General features: G+C 34.5%; 1 protein-coding gene across 12 annotated transcripts in view; it reads right to left on the minus strand.

Annotated features, from left to right (window-relative positions):
- Positions 1 to 13381, minus strand: part of PTPRK (protein tyrosine phosphatase receptor type K) — a 557136-nt gene that overhangs the window by 24502 nt on the left and 519253 nt on the right. For 6 of the 12 annotated variants that reach the window (XM_045499516.1, XM_045499527.1, XM_045499521.1 and 3 more), the window contains 5 exons: positions 8579 to 8739; positions 7440 to 7475; positions 5473 to 5484; positions 2989 to 3173; positions 1209 to 1296 (listed from right to left, as the gene is read on the minus strand). In XM_045499516.1, the coding sequence (XP_045355472.1) occupies positions 1209 to 1296; positions 2989 to 3173; positions 5473 to 5484; positions 7440 to 7475; positions 8579 to 8739 (482 nt within the window). Of the gene's footprint in view, positions 1 to 1208; positions 1297 to 2988; positions 3174 to 3978; positions 4618 to 5472; positions 5485 to 7439; positions 7476 to 8578; positions 8740 to 13381 lie in introns of those variants that run through there. The other 6 variants (XM_045499524.1, XM_045499525.1, XM_045499522.1 and 3 more) reach the window with 2 other exon arrangements.

Here is a 13381-nt window from a genome sequence, read left to right on the forward strand (position 1 = left end):
CTATGATTCAAATTTCCTTAAAGAAATACAAGAACTTTAATGAACTCATTAATTATTATAGTATTCTGTTAATAAAGCTTCACCGACTAGCATCTTCATACTTAGGAAGTTTTTAGGGAACGTGCTAATGTCTGTCTGATGAATCATCCTTTGAGTCTTGGATTTGTGTGTAAGAACTGAACTAGCTTTAACTTCTAATTTTGCTTTCTAGACATGGTTTTAGAGGGGTGGGATCCTTTCCTACTGCACTTTAGAGCAAGTGAGCCACAGAACTAGAGTGAATTTTGAATCCCTGCTCTCAACTTCTTAGTTCTTGAGGGTCAAGATTGAATTCTGATGTATTCAGAAGATATTTAAAAATAATTTAAATTGAGGGGCGCCTGGGTGGCGCAGTCGGTTAAGCATCCGACTTCAGCCAGGTGACGATCTCGCGGTCGGGGAGTTCGAGCCCCGCATCAGGCTCTGGGCTGATGGCTCAGAGCCTGGAGCCTGTTTCCGATTCTGTGTCTCCCTCTCTCTCTGCCCCTTCCCCGTTCATGCTCTGTCTCTCTCTGTCCCAAAAATAAATAAACGTTGAAAAAAAAAAATTAAAACAAAAAAAAGAAGAAAAAATAATTTAAATTGAGAATTGAATGGTCTAAGTAAATCATTAGCTAGTTACAAACTAAAGTATGCTACTTTCCTTACTGTTCTGTGGTTTCATATGATAACTAATTTATTGATCCCATGTATACCTCTTGAAGACTTAATGAGGAATTAGTCCCTAATGATAAATAACATAGCAACAGGAGTTCAGACACTGGCTCCAAGAAAAAATAAAGGTTATGTGGAAAGAATAACACTCCCACCTTGAATAGTTTTGGTAGAAGTTGTTATAACAATTTATCACTGAAAAGACCTTTCTTTTTCATTGTTTTGATATTCTCAGCTGTCAATAACACCCTGACGCATAAGTGTGCAAACATAAAATCAAGTGGCATGTTATCTCCACTGGGTGAAAAGTCTGTCAATTTAATTAAGGAAGATGATGACAATTTTAGAGCCACTGCCAATAGGCAATGCTGTTTTAATATTAAATAGATTGTAAACAGATGTGCCACCCTCTGGGACTCTCTTAAAGTTTAAAACCATATAAGGAGGAACTGCAACCTATTACTTATCTTCCACACACAATATTTACATTTACCAAGAATTGTATGAGAACTTACATGCTATAATGTTTCCATATCGATTTTTTGCTCTATTTTGATCTTTTTTAGCTACATCCCAAGATGCTGATTGTCCTTCAAAGAAGCTCTGGAAAAAAAAAAAAAGAAGAAGAAAGTAACAAGAAGACTGAATTTAACTCCTTTTCTTGAATCAGGTTTTTCTGTTCTGATGACCAAAATAGTAAAAGCCACTTTCCTCAGGGAGGAAGGAAGTCCTAGAGCAGTAAATAAGTTCTCTTTTCAGACCTCAAACTTGTTTGTTGGCCTCTTACTTGTTCATCTTGGATGGGACTGAGTTCAAAAGGAGGACAAAAAACAACTTGAGGAAATAAAGGATCTTGAAACTATTTCAAATTTAAGATCGCTACGACTCTGAGACATGGAAGCAGAGAAAGCATCAAAACTTCAAAACTATTTTTAATGAGTATCTTTCAAATGTTTTTCTTTTAGCATTTATAGCAGGAAAAAGAAAACCTGTTTTCCCCTATAATTATTCATTAAATCATGTGCAATACATCACATTTCAGTTTCTTTGAAGATCATGAAAAGGACTGAGTCTGTACAACAAGGGACCATATGAAAATTAAAAAGAGTCACCATATCCAAGAATCTTGGAACAGATGAATTTGCTGATTGGTTTAATTACCATATGCAGCAATTTAAAATATGGGTATAGATTTCTTTTTGCAGTAAAGCTTAAACTTTGCTCAACACAGGAAATGGGGTCTTCAAAGAGTCAACGGTTTTTGAAGTGAGGTACACAGGAATACACATAAAATGAAGAAAAAAACCCACCCCAGCTCTGGCAGAACATTATAATTCCTTACACTATTTTGTTGCCACAGCCAAGTGTTTCTGGTATATGTCTAAAACCAACTTTCAAAATTCAAAGCTAATTTTATTCACAACTCAGGTATACAAGCAATCAGTCAATAAAATACAGAGCTTTGAAGATTCTTCATGAAGTTGAGTGTATTTTGGATGGTCTTTCAAGGTCAAATACTGCTTGGATACTTTCACTTTAAATATGTGTATATGGTGGTATGTATATGGTGATGGAGGAACTTCCTTCTATGCCCCAGACTGATACTTCTTAGTAAGTGAAGAGTGGCAAAAGAACTTTTTCCTTTTTGCTATGTTTATTGAGATGTTAAGGTTAAATCATTTCCTGTGCAGTAAAAATCCTGGTCTTCTGGATTGAGCAGGAAGGGGAAATAAAGTTGGAAGAAGAATTTCCCACATCCTTCTTTTGGCTTCCTAATATTGCCTGGATTTGCAGTGCTCTGTCTTTCTACGCAGCCACTCTCAACCAACAATGCACCAAGAAAACTAAGAGTGACAAGTAGGACAAAGATTAACCCCATTTCTCAACAGAGGGTCAATACGCAAAGAGGCAGAGAAGGACCTACTGCTTACGTCATTCAAATGGCAGAATCTGTAATGATATGGTGGAATTCAAAGTATCCTGTTATACAGATCTTTCCGTGGGGAAATATAGGGTCTAAATAGTAGTTTTTAAATAGCAAGAATAAAATTCTGGAATCGAACATTTAAGAAGTTTTCAAGTGAATTCAGACTCAGATATATCCCCAGAAATTGCCCTTTCTTTCAATTCCATCTCTGCCCACTCCCCATATACACATTTGAGTATATGCTCATGGACTCAAGATTAGAGAGTCTACAGAGTATTCCACTCCTTGTTATGTTAAAGGGAAGGAAAAGTGTTAAATTCCACTATTATGATTAGAAATAAGATGTAACATAGTATTGAAACTTTCACCTCGTATTCCTCTTTGAACCCATAGCTGTCTGATGTCTTCATGAGATTAATGTGCTGCAATAAGTCGGCAACCCTGATGGCTGGGTGCAGCTGACCCGTCTGGTAAGGGGATTCTGTCCCCTCACAGAGGTAGCGAGGTACATCTAGAAGACGACTGGACTCAGCTGTAGCACTGTGGTTCTCATCTGGCATTTTTCAGATTCCAAAAGATTAAAAAAAAGACAAAGTTATCTTGTTTAATACATATCTATGCAAAGAAAATTGTAAGAACTTAAGATTTTTCTGATATCAGGAAGAAGAAAAAGAAATATAGCATAGATCTGGGGCAGCTTCCCTATACAAAGTCTTTTATATCAGCTCAAGGTATGAGGTCAGAGCATATTATGCTTATATCACCACGATAACAGATGCTGTGAGATGTAGAGACATCTGATCCACTTTTAGAAAGTCTAAGTGGGAGATCTGGCTGAGTTCTTCCTTTTTCGTGTATCTGCAGTCATAGCAGCATAGGGTAGGACCAGAAGATCAAGTTGTCAATTGGAGAGGTGTTTTCATTGTTGAGTAAACTGAACAAACTCCTTCCCAACAAGATCCCAACCTCACTCATGGACCCAATCTAAGCAACCTATCCCCATAGGACTGCTGTCCTTAGTCTTGTGGGCCTACTATGCCACCTGGGGCTACTTAGAATGGTACACTCCAGACTGGGACACATGAGCATTCTACAGAATCATCCCTGGGGCCCACTATGCCTGCTAGCCAGCTTATATGTGCATTTAGTCTTAGTCTCTACTCTTTTGGTTTATTGTTATGGTTACCGTTTTGATTGTAAATATATTTTGACTTTTCTGCCCACCATGTGAAAGAAACGAGGGTGTATCTTTGGGGCAAAATGTGTAGGTAGTTCCTGTGGAATTCTTCTCTGGCCCATCCAGGCTGAGCTACAAAGCTCCTTCTTTATGTTTCCATGGCCTCCTCATGTACGTGTCATTTCACTTACTCTATATTTCAATCATTTGTTTACTGATCTTTTTTTTTTTTTTACTAAATTCTGAATGCTTAAAGTATAGAGACAGAGTCATATTTTTCTTTTTATTTCTGCTGACTGCTGCAAAGCAGTCATTCAATAAATATTTCAGTGAATGAATCAATTAAAATAAACAGAATCCCTTACCACCCACGTTTAAGTGTAGGCCCCATCCCAATTGTGTCATTAGCTTAACATGAAACTTTTAACTCTCTTTGTCATAAGGAAGAAATGAACAAGAACATTATACCTATGAAGAATAAATATTATTTTAATGACCACAGCACTAATCATTACAATGAGAAAAAGCATGCTTATATTTATCACATTTAAACTTACCACTTTCAAAAAAAAAAAAAAAACAAATGTTTTAAGGGTGTTACTTTGGAAAGCATTATACTGCCATATTCATTAACAGAAGAGAAAGTACACTCTTAGGGGAACTTTTGTTTTTAATGATAATGCATACTGTAGAGAACGATATTTAATTAACAGTGAAACATATTTCAAGGGCTGGTACATTTGCCTGTTCTATCACCAACTCTACAAATAGGATATGGCAAAAAATGAATTGTTGTCCCCATGATAAACATTTTTTCTTCCTGGAGAAGGGAAAAAAAAAGAACCCCACAATCAGATTTGTGTGCTTCTACAATTTAGTTTGATTGCATTTATTTTACTTTCCCTTGTTAGGCTGAATGCCTTTTTTTTTTTTTCTTTTTTTTGCATTTACTTCTAAAAATATCACATTGAATCCCAAAAACCCCTGGTGGATTCTTTTGTGACCTAACCACCCAACTGAATTAATCTCTTTTAACCCAGGCTTTGCCCACCCTCTACACACAACATTTGCTAACAAACATGATTCATGAGTTTCCTCTTCTTCCTATGAGGCTACACTCGGTTGATCTATCTTTGCTAAAATATTAGAATCAATAGATTAACATAGACATTAACATAAAAATTAAATTCAGAAGCCACTGATTTGGGCACTATCACAGAATATACAGCTTAGGATGAGAAGAGGACAGACAATGTTGGAAAGGGAAAATGCAATCACCCAAGCTGGGATACGGTAGCCTGGGCTGTGCGGAGCAGTACCAGAGCTCGTATCATACCTGCTGGGGCAGCGGAATATTTACAATTATAACAGGCTCAGTGAGAAATGAAGAAGTCACCCATATTCCAAATCTTCCATGATTTGTCCAATATGAAATAGACAGTGCCTTTTGTTTTGCATTAAACTTTCACACATTAATACAATGAGCAGTATTCATTAAAATAATCACATATGAATTATTAATCTCAATACATTTTCCACCTCATTACACCGCCTAATAATGACACTGGTATGAGAGTACATGTTCTAATCATTATCCTTATTACACATTTAAGAAAAATAACTTCAAATATCTCCTTGATGGAAAGCTTTCTAGAATTCTTTGCGATATACTTACCGGTTATAGGGACTTTAACCCAATGAAGCAGTAAAACACAAAAAAGCAAAAATATGAATCAATATGAAAAGATTCTAAGTGCCTTTAAAATCAGTAAGTAGGTATTAATATCAAGCAATATTTGAAGTGATTTCAAAAATTGCTTTACAAATACAAAATCAAGTGGATGTAAAATAACTGTAAATACCATGATTCCAAGAATGATGAAAATGAAACAAATCATTTCTAAATCTGATATGATTAATGAGGTTTAGCTTTTAAAGAATATTTTAAAAAACCAGCTTGACTTTCAAACTGAAATAAATGCATAACAACTGTTCATATGAATAGATTTTATGACTATAATGTTAACTCTAGCCTTCCTTAAACATACATATCTCTTTTCACAGGGCAAATTACTATAATAATCTTTTAAACTTTATAGTTTGTAAAACTCGCATATATTATTTCATTGTCTCCTTACAAAACTGTGAATAAGTTTTCAGATGGGAAAGCAGAGACATAAGGTATTTTCATAGGTTCATATTGTGAGTTCCCAAGAGAAGCATGATTTGGACCTGATTCAACATTTTCTTAAAATATTACTGTAATGGAATTTTAACATTTAGGTAACTAATTTTTCCTCAGTGGGTTTTTAATATTTTAACTGAATTTTACTTATTAATTTGATGGTGACAGCATTCTACAGCATTTTGCTCAACAGAAGATGACATTTTCAGAGGCATTTGGTGCCATCCCAATGATCATGGTTCCTGGCCCCTCCTTACTTGATAGGGCTACCGCTTGGGATGAATTCCCCAGTTCACTTCCCTGCCATTATTGGTGTGGACATCAAAAGGGGAGTACAGTTAGAGAAAGAGAACACTGACTTTCAGATTTTTTTAGAATATATATTTTTTTATAGTATAAAATTATAAGTTTAATAATAATTATTTTAGTAAAAAAGAAGTGTATTTCACTTTACTGAATTAATTGTATTGTTCCAAAATATGTTACAAATGTAATTAAATGTGGAACACATGGATAATAAAAACATGCATAAAACGTAAGATAAAGTTTTATGCTTGCAAGAAACTTAAATTTTTATATTTAATGAGAGGATTGGAAGCTTTTAAGATACATTTATCTGGCAATTTCCATATTTCTTTGGTTAAATTTTTAATATTAGAAACACTAGGATAAAACTGATATAGAAATTGTTAACATATAAGCAAGCTGGTCATGAATCATGGGTGCATAATTAGTCAAGGAACAGAGTACAAATTGAAATGAAACTCATTCCATTCTTAAATATACAGTTGATTAAACATTAATTTTACATTTGCAAAGGCCTTATTCATCACTAGCAACATCACTTGTCTTAGATGTTGTATAGTGGTAAACCTTGGCTTATTCTCAATTTCTTGAAGGATAACACATCATGCAAGCTGCATATATAGAATGCAAAACTCCACATGAATATTATAGCAACTTTACCTGCATTTATAAATTCTTAATAAAGGCAAAACTAAAGCGAATGCACACATTTTTAATGTTCACTTGGAAATGTGTTCTTTAGTTGCTATAAACTTAGGGGGATTGAGAAAAATCTCTGCATCAAGTAGATTTTTATATATAAACTAATTATTCAGGTAGCACTGGCTCCTGAGATGTGTGCATTTGGGACCTTTCTACTAACCTGCATATATATACATCAGTCATATATTGAGAACCACTGGACTTCTGTTCCAAATCTAACAGAACCAAGAATTTAAAAATACATAGTTTCTAAAAAGCATCTTACTTATTTGAAATCCACTAAATCTGACTGGGTTGACCACAGTTGCTTTCTTTGATAATATCAGGACTTAATTTTCAAAATCAAGCTGCTTCCTACCCTGTGGATAATTACTGTGTAGACAAAGCTATAACTCATGCAAGGATGTGTGATCCATGCAAGAAAGAATGATAAAGAATTAGGGCCTCACCTAACACAGCAGTCGGCACAAGTGGATCATTGGGCACTGTAGGAAAACAAAGCTCATGAAGGAATATATTGCCCTAAAGTTGTATTTTACATTTTCCTTTAAAATGGATTTATGCTTTCTTAAGAAATATAACTATTCATCTTTCTTTGATTATTGTAACCTGCAAAGGTAAAATTCTCTTTTTCAACTTGGGTTACCTCAAAACACCAGGAAAGGTGCCGCTGTAATTAAAGTTCAGTATTCTGTTTGATTTTAAAAGCCAGGAAGATTCAACTTGACATTATAAAGATTATAAAATGCGGAGGGGGACCCATTTAAATCTATCAAGTGCAAGGTACCTAGAGAAATAATGATCTCAGATTCATTCCAAATATTTTTTTTCAGTTAACTGTAAGAAATAGATTTAATGCTTTCTCCAGGTTCACAAGTGGGTTTGTACAGTTACACGGCTGAAATCAAGCTTCCTAATAAAGTACGAACAGAGACAATAGGTAGAAAAGTTTGGGGAACAAAAATGCTTCCAAATCCTTTTAGATTAATTACGAAATCAAGTGGTCAGAGAGACAGTACATCTATATTTTCAGCAAAGTTAACTTATGTTCTTCTTTATCATTTATCTTATAGTGAAATAAAAATGAAATTGATCAAGAAGGCCCTATGACGATTAAAATTAATTCCAAAGGGCCTCATACAGCATTATAGCAACGAATTTGGTGGCGATATAGATCAAGGAACATGAGGGGATGTTTTTAGGGCCAGTGATTACTGAAAATTTTCACCAAGCTGGACATTTCCCAGAATATTCTTTAACGCTTTCTCTCCTTCTGGCTGCTTCCTCCATTTCTGTTGTACTTTTTCTCACTATTCAAAAGGTGATGTGTTGAATTCAAAGTGACTTAAGGAGCTTCAAAATCATTTACTAAAATTTTAAGGAAGACGGGCACCTGGGTGGGTCAGTTGGTTAAGCCTCTGACTCTTGGTTTCAGCTCAGGCCTTGATCTCATGGTTTGTGAGTTGGGGGATAGTGCGGAGCCTGCTTGGGATCTCTTTCTCCCTCTCTCGCTGCCCCTCCCCCGCTTGCTCTCTGTCTCTCTCGAAATAAATAAATAAACTTAAGAAAACTGTAATGAAGAACTTACATCTTGGACTGAAATTATGCTGGTCCATGAACGTGATGGAAAGCGGGTCTTCTGCATGCAGGGTGCTCTGATCAGCGTAACTTCGGTCCATGGCATTCACCATGTGAGTCATCTCCTGTCGGGTGTTGCCCATAACATCTTTGCGTTTTTTAGCAAGCTTGCTGCCAAGGCAAATACAAAAGGGAAACCCCAGTGTGAGGCTTGGAGGCCAGCTGACACCAGTGGCAAGTAGTTCAGGAGGATCCAGGGATAAGTAGACAAAGATGTAGTTTGGAATCTCTAAATTTCCTAACTTCAGGAATTAGGTTTAATATTCAAACAACATCTGCTGGTAGCTGTAATATTGTCATCTGGATACTTCAACATTCAAGCGGTCAACTGAAACCTTTCATTTCTTGTATCACTAAAATAGTCATTAATTATAACTATGCTTTATTGAAGCCACAAATAAATACTTCCTTAGTAGAACTGTTCAAGGAAAATTTAAGATAAAGCCAAGTTTTGGTTTTCCTCTTGGGTAATTAATTCTTTTGATCACCTTTTAGAAGTTCTTCTGGGGAATAACATGATGATTTTTTTAAGTTTATTTTACTCTAGTCCCCCAATTAAAATAGACAAAGAAATCCCATTCTTCATTCTCTGTTTTATTACTTGGTAAAAATGCAACATGTGTAGCATTTACATATTTAGTAGCATATTTATAACATCAATCCAAACTTAATCGGGAGAACTGTAGAATTAACCACTGCTACATTTAATGCAAATACACATACATGTGGGAAAATTATACACTGTATAAGAAAAGTGCCCTGAGAAAAGGTTGGCAAATACAATGTTGACATAGTATACAGATGATCATAATCTTGAGTCATAGCCATGGTCAAATCCTAAAGATGTGTTTTAGAAGCATATGGCAGAGTATTAACTGAAGATGTGCCTTATAAATGCAGCAGGGCAAGTGACTTAGGGGATTTAGAAATCAGTGGAGTTAGACTTTTGAGCTCCTCAAATACTGACATCTTTATCTTATGTATCAAGGATGTGAAATACATTCTGGTTCTTTGTGAATGTTACACATAAAACATGCAATAAAAAGCTATTAAAGGTATATAAAACATTTATATCACATTAACAAGGCAATTTATATATAATATAAATAAAGGCACTCTAAAAGCTTGTAGGAGCCAGATTATATTTATGGCAGCAGTTTATGTACCTTGGAAATATTCCTTCGTTGTTTGAAGAATGCCTTTTCTCAGCTAAGTTATTAACTAGGACATATTCTTCTCATGCTCATTAGTATCTGTACTAGAGGAAATATACTACAAATACTTTTTAAAGGCTCATTTAATGGTTGTGTTTATGTTCAAGGGCTTCTCCTTTACAAAATTAATGTAGCAATTTGAGAGCTCCTCCAGATTATAGTACTTGGCCTCGGAGAATATGTCCCAACACACCCAATATATGGATACAACAGATCCAACACCTGAATAAGATAGTCATAGACTAGGCATTAGGATGCAAATGACGTTAACTTCTTTAAAAGAAGTAATAATAATGGTAATGACAGTACTAGTAATAAGACAACAATGACAAAAGCATAACAAGAACTTACCACCACCACCACCATCATTTATTAGTGATATCTGACGTATTCATTGAAAGAGCTATTGTCCTTTTTCTAGGCTATAGGGTAGAAACCCTGCTAAATCTTACAGATATTAGACAGGTAGTACAAATGAGTGCTGCTGCTAGGGCTGTCTGGAAGGGTGGGGACTGTGGAGAACTGGAAAGCCATTTAGGGGGCAACTTGCCTAAGTGATTATTGGCATTTGATCCCAATTTTCTGATTTTAAAATTATTTTCAAAGACAAGTCATGAATCTGAATATTTATGTTAAATTTCCTGATTTTCTCAAGTAGTTCAATTTTTTGAAACCATGGATAGGGAAAATTAAACATCAGCAGGTCCTATTTTGGTCTATAGATTTTACTTTCCAAACTTACCTGTAGACCACCATATAAGGTATTTGTTCTTTGACCTACAATATTCTTTTACCTCTAGAAGAATAGAATAGAATAGAATAGAATAGAATAGAATAGAATAGAATAGAATAGAAAGAATAGAATACAATGGAATAGAATAGAATAGAATAGAATAGAATAGAATAGAATAGAATAGAAAGAAGCTATTCTGTCTCACTGCATCAGGGAGGCTTCTCTGATCTCAATACAACCTGTCTCAGGTTAGGTTTCCCTGTTAGGTTATTTTTATAACACCATGTTTTCTGACTATAACAACACTTGTCATGTATCAGTGCAAATACCCTTTTAATTGTTTCCCCACTGTGTATTCCACGGAGGGAAGGACCATTACTGCTAACATGTACAGCAGTCTCTGGCACATAGCAGGCACTCAATAAATACTTATTGAATGGATGAAATAGGACTGTTATATGCTTGGCACTTTTCATTTGTTAACTCAATTAATTCTCAGATCAACCCACTGATTCTAATTGTATAGATGAGTTTATTGAGATTCAGACAAGTTAAATAACTTGCCCACGGTTATATATCTAATAAGCAGTGAAGAATAATCTGGTTTCAAAGCCTACGCTGTCACACTATATCCAGTTGCTGACATTTTTTTTTTTAAATTCCACATTACAAAGTGCACCATAATATGAAGAAGTGTCTACTTGGCTCTAGGAGTTAAACATTAGTTGTTACAAATTTGAGAAGAAGAATGTGAATATAGCACAAACGTTTTGCCACTTAAAAGTGTTTCAAACAGTAAAAACAAAACAATTTAAGAAATAACTTCCAATCTTTGTTTCTTGGGCAAGAAGAATGAATTCATTCCTCAAAAATTTTGAGATTGAACTTTATAAAAATAACATAACTGGAAATGTGGATTAAAAATAATGTTAAAAATTTGAGGATGGGTACTTCAAACCAATTAGAAAAGACAGGTTTAAACTTTGAGGCTTTAGTTTAAAACACATATAATTATATATATTTTGTGATTAAGGAAAAATAAGAAAAATTAATTTGTCAAATGCACAACAAAAGTTTTCATGGCAATGAAAGACTTTTCAGATTCACAAGCCTTTGTTAGATGACAAATTATGGGGGCATTTGACCTTTGTTAATATCTGCCAGCCATGCATTCTCAACTTGGTATTTATATCTTAACCCTCACAACAACCCTGTGAGGTAGGCTTTAATTCAGGTTATTACAAAACAAAAATAACATTAGAGTTAAGGGTTTTGATCATGAGTGACAGTCACTATGATGATGCCAATGAATGTTAGCTAAAGATCACAACTGGTTTTCTTTTAAATTGTATTCCAATTTATTTATTTACTTTTATTTAAAAATTCTCTGATTCAGGTTGGGTATGTTTATATTAGATTTGTTTAGATTTAGATTAGGTATGTTTAAGCAGTTTTTAAAATCATATATCTGTGACATTTTTCAAATTATGATTGATACGGCCAATTGTCCTAAGTATTATAGTAATAATAGGACCATAACCTACTAGATAGCCTAGCATACAGAAATGTTATCCATCCACTAAAAAGGCAATCCCATTCTAACATTACGGATACGTCAATGGTTAATGGTAAGCTTACTGACATTCTCATAAATACTTACTGATTCTTAGGTTTCATGATTTGTCTCCCTCTGAACAACCAACATTTTATATATAAATATAAATATAAATATAAAGTATAAATATAAATATAGTGCACTTCAGGACAGTTAAGCAATTCATTTTACAACTACTTGAGTTTGACAGATGTGCAAATGACTTTCATTATCCAAGCAGCCAACAGCATAAACTTCTGCAGGTGGATATATGGGTGGGCTATAAAAGAGGAGAAGTGCTCCATAATTGTATGAAATGGTACAGTTAATTACCTCTGGCTTCATCAAACATGATTTAACAAGGATATTATGATTCATCACAATAAGCTAAGAGCACTGTTAGTTTACACCTGCTTGTTTCAGCAGATTATAAGAAGCCAAGCGCTTGTAATATTTAAAATATTGGCAGACCTCTGTTATAGAGTCACTGAGTCACGCTTAAAAAATTTTATCGTAAAACTTACTTAAATTTATCTAGCAAAATAAATACTGTCAGATAAATGCCCCCAAACATACTTAATCACAATTATTAAGCCTTAAAAGTTGGTGAATCAACTGTCAATCAGGCAATGTCCAAGAATAATTTTGACATCATTCCTTTGGATTGGATGAATACCCTGGCATCTAAGGTAATAAACTGAAGGTGACTAGAGAAATAGAGTGAAATAGTCTCTGTCCTCACTCAAACTAACATTCCATACTTGAGTACAGTTGCTGAGCTAAGTGTTTGGAAGATCAAAAGGAAATACATGGACACTTTGGTATATTTTGTGTAGGATGACAGGGTTCTTTTTGGTCTTGGTTTTACAAAATCATTGTCCTGTTTAAGTTATAATAAATGAACTCGATTTTTCTTTTCTAAGAAGATGTTTTGTTTCTTTGTCATCGCAACATTATCACTCTATCCATTTGTTTTTATAAGAGCATACTGCTTGCCTAGATGACCAGATCAAAGGTCTTCTGAAAGTTATAACCCATCCTGGATTCCTGGAAATGTGGAGAGAGATGTTATTACAGTTGGACCTGACCTGATTTGCAGTATGAGGTATCATGTTTATAAGATACAGGTTTGACTTAAGTAAATAAATGATGTTTTGGGCTTTAGTCTAAAGCTACTAGCGGAAAATTATAAATAAAAGTAGCTGAACATAC

This window comes from Leopardus geoffroyi, chromosome B2 (assembly GCF_018350155.1).
Source record: "Leopardus geoffroyi isolate Oge1 chromosome B2, O.geoffroyi_Oge1_pat1.0, whole genome shotgun sequence".
Lineage (NCBI taxonomy): Eukaryota > Metazoa > Chordata > Mammalia > Carnivora > Felidae > Leopardus > Leopardus geoffroyi.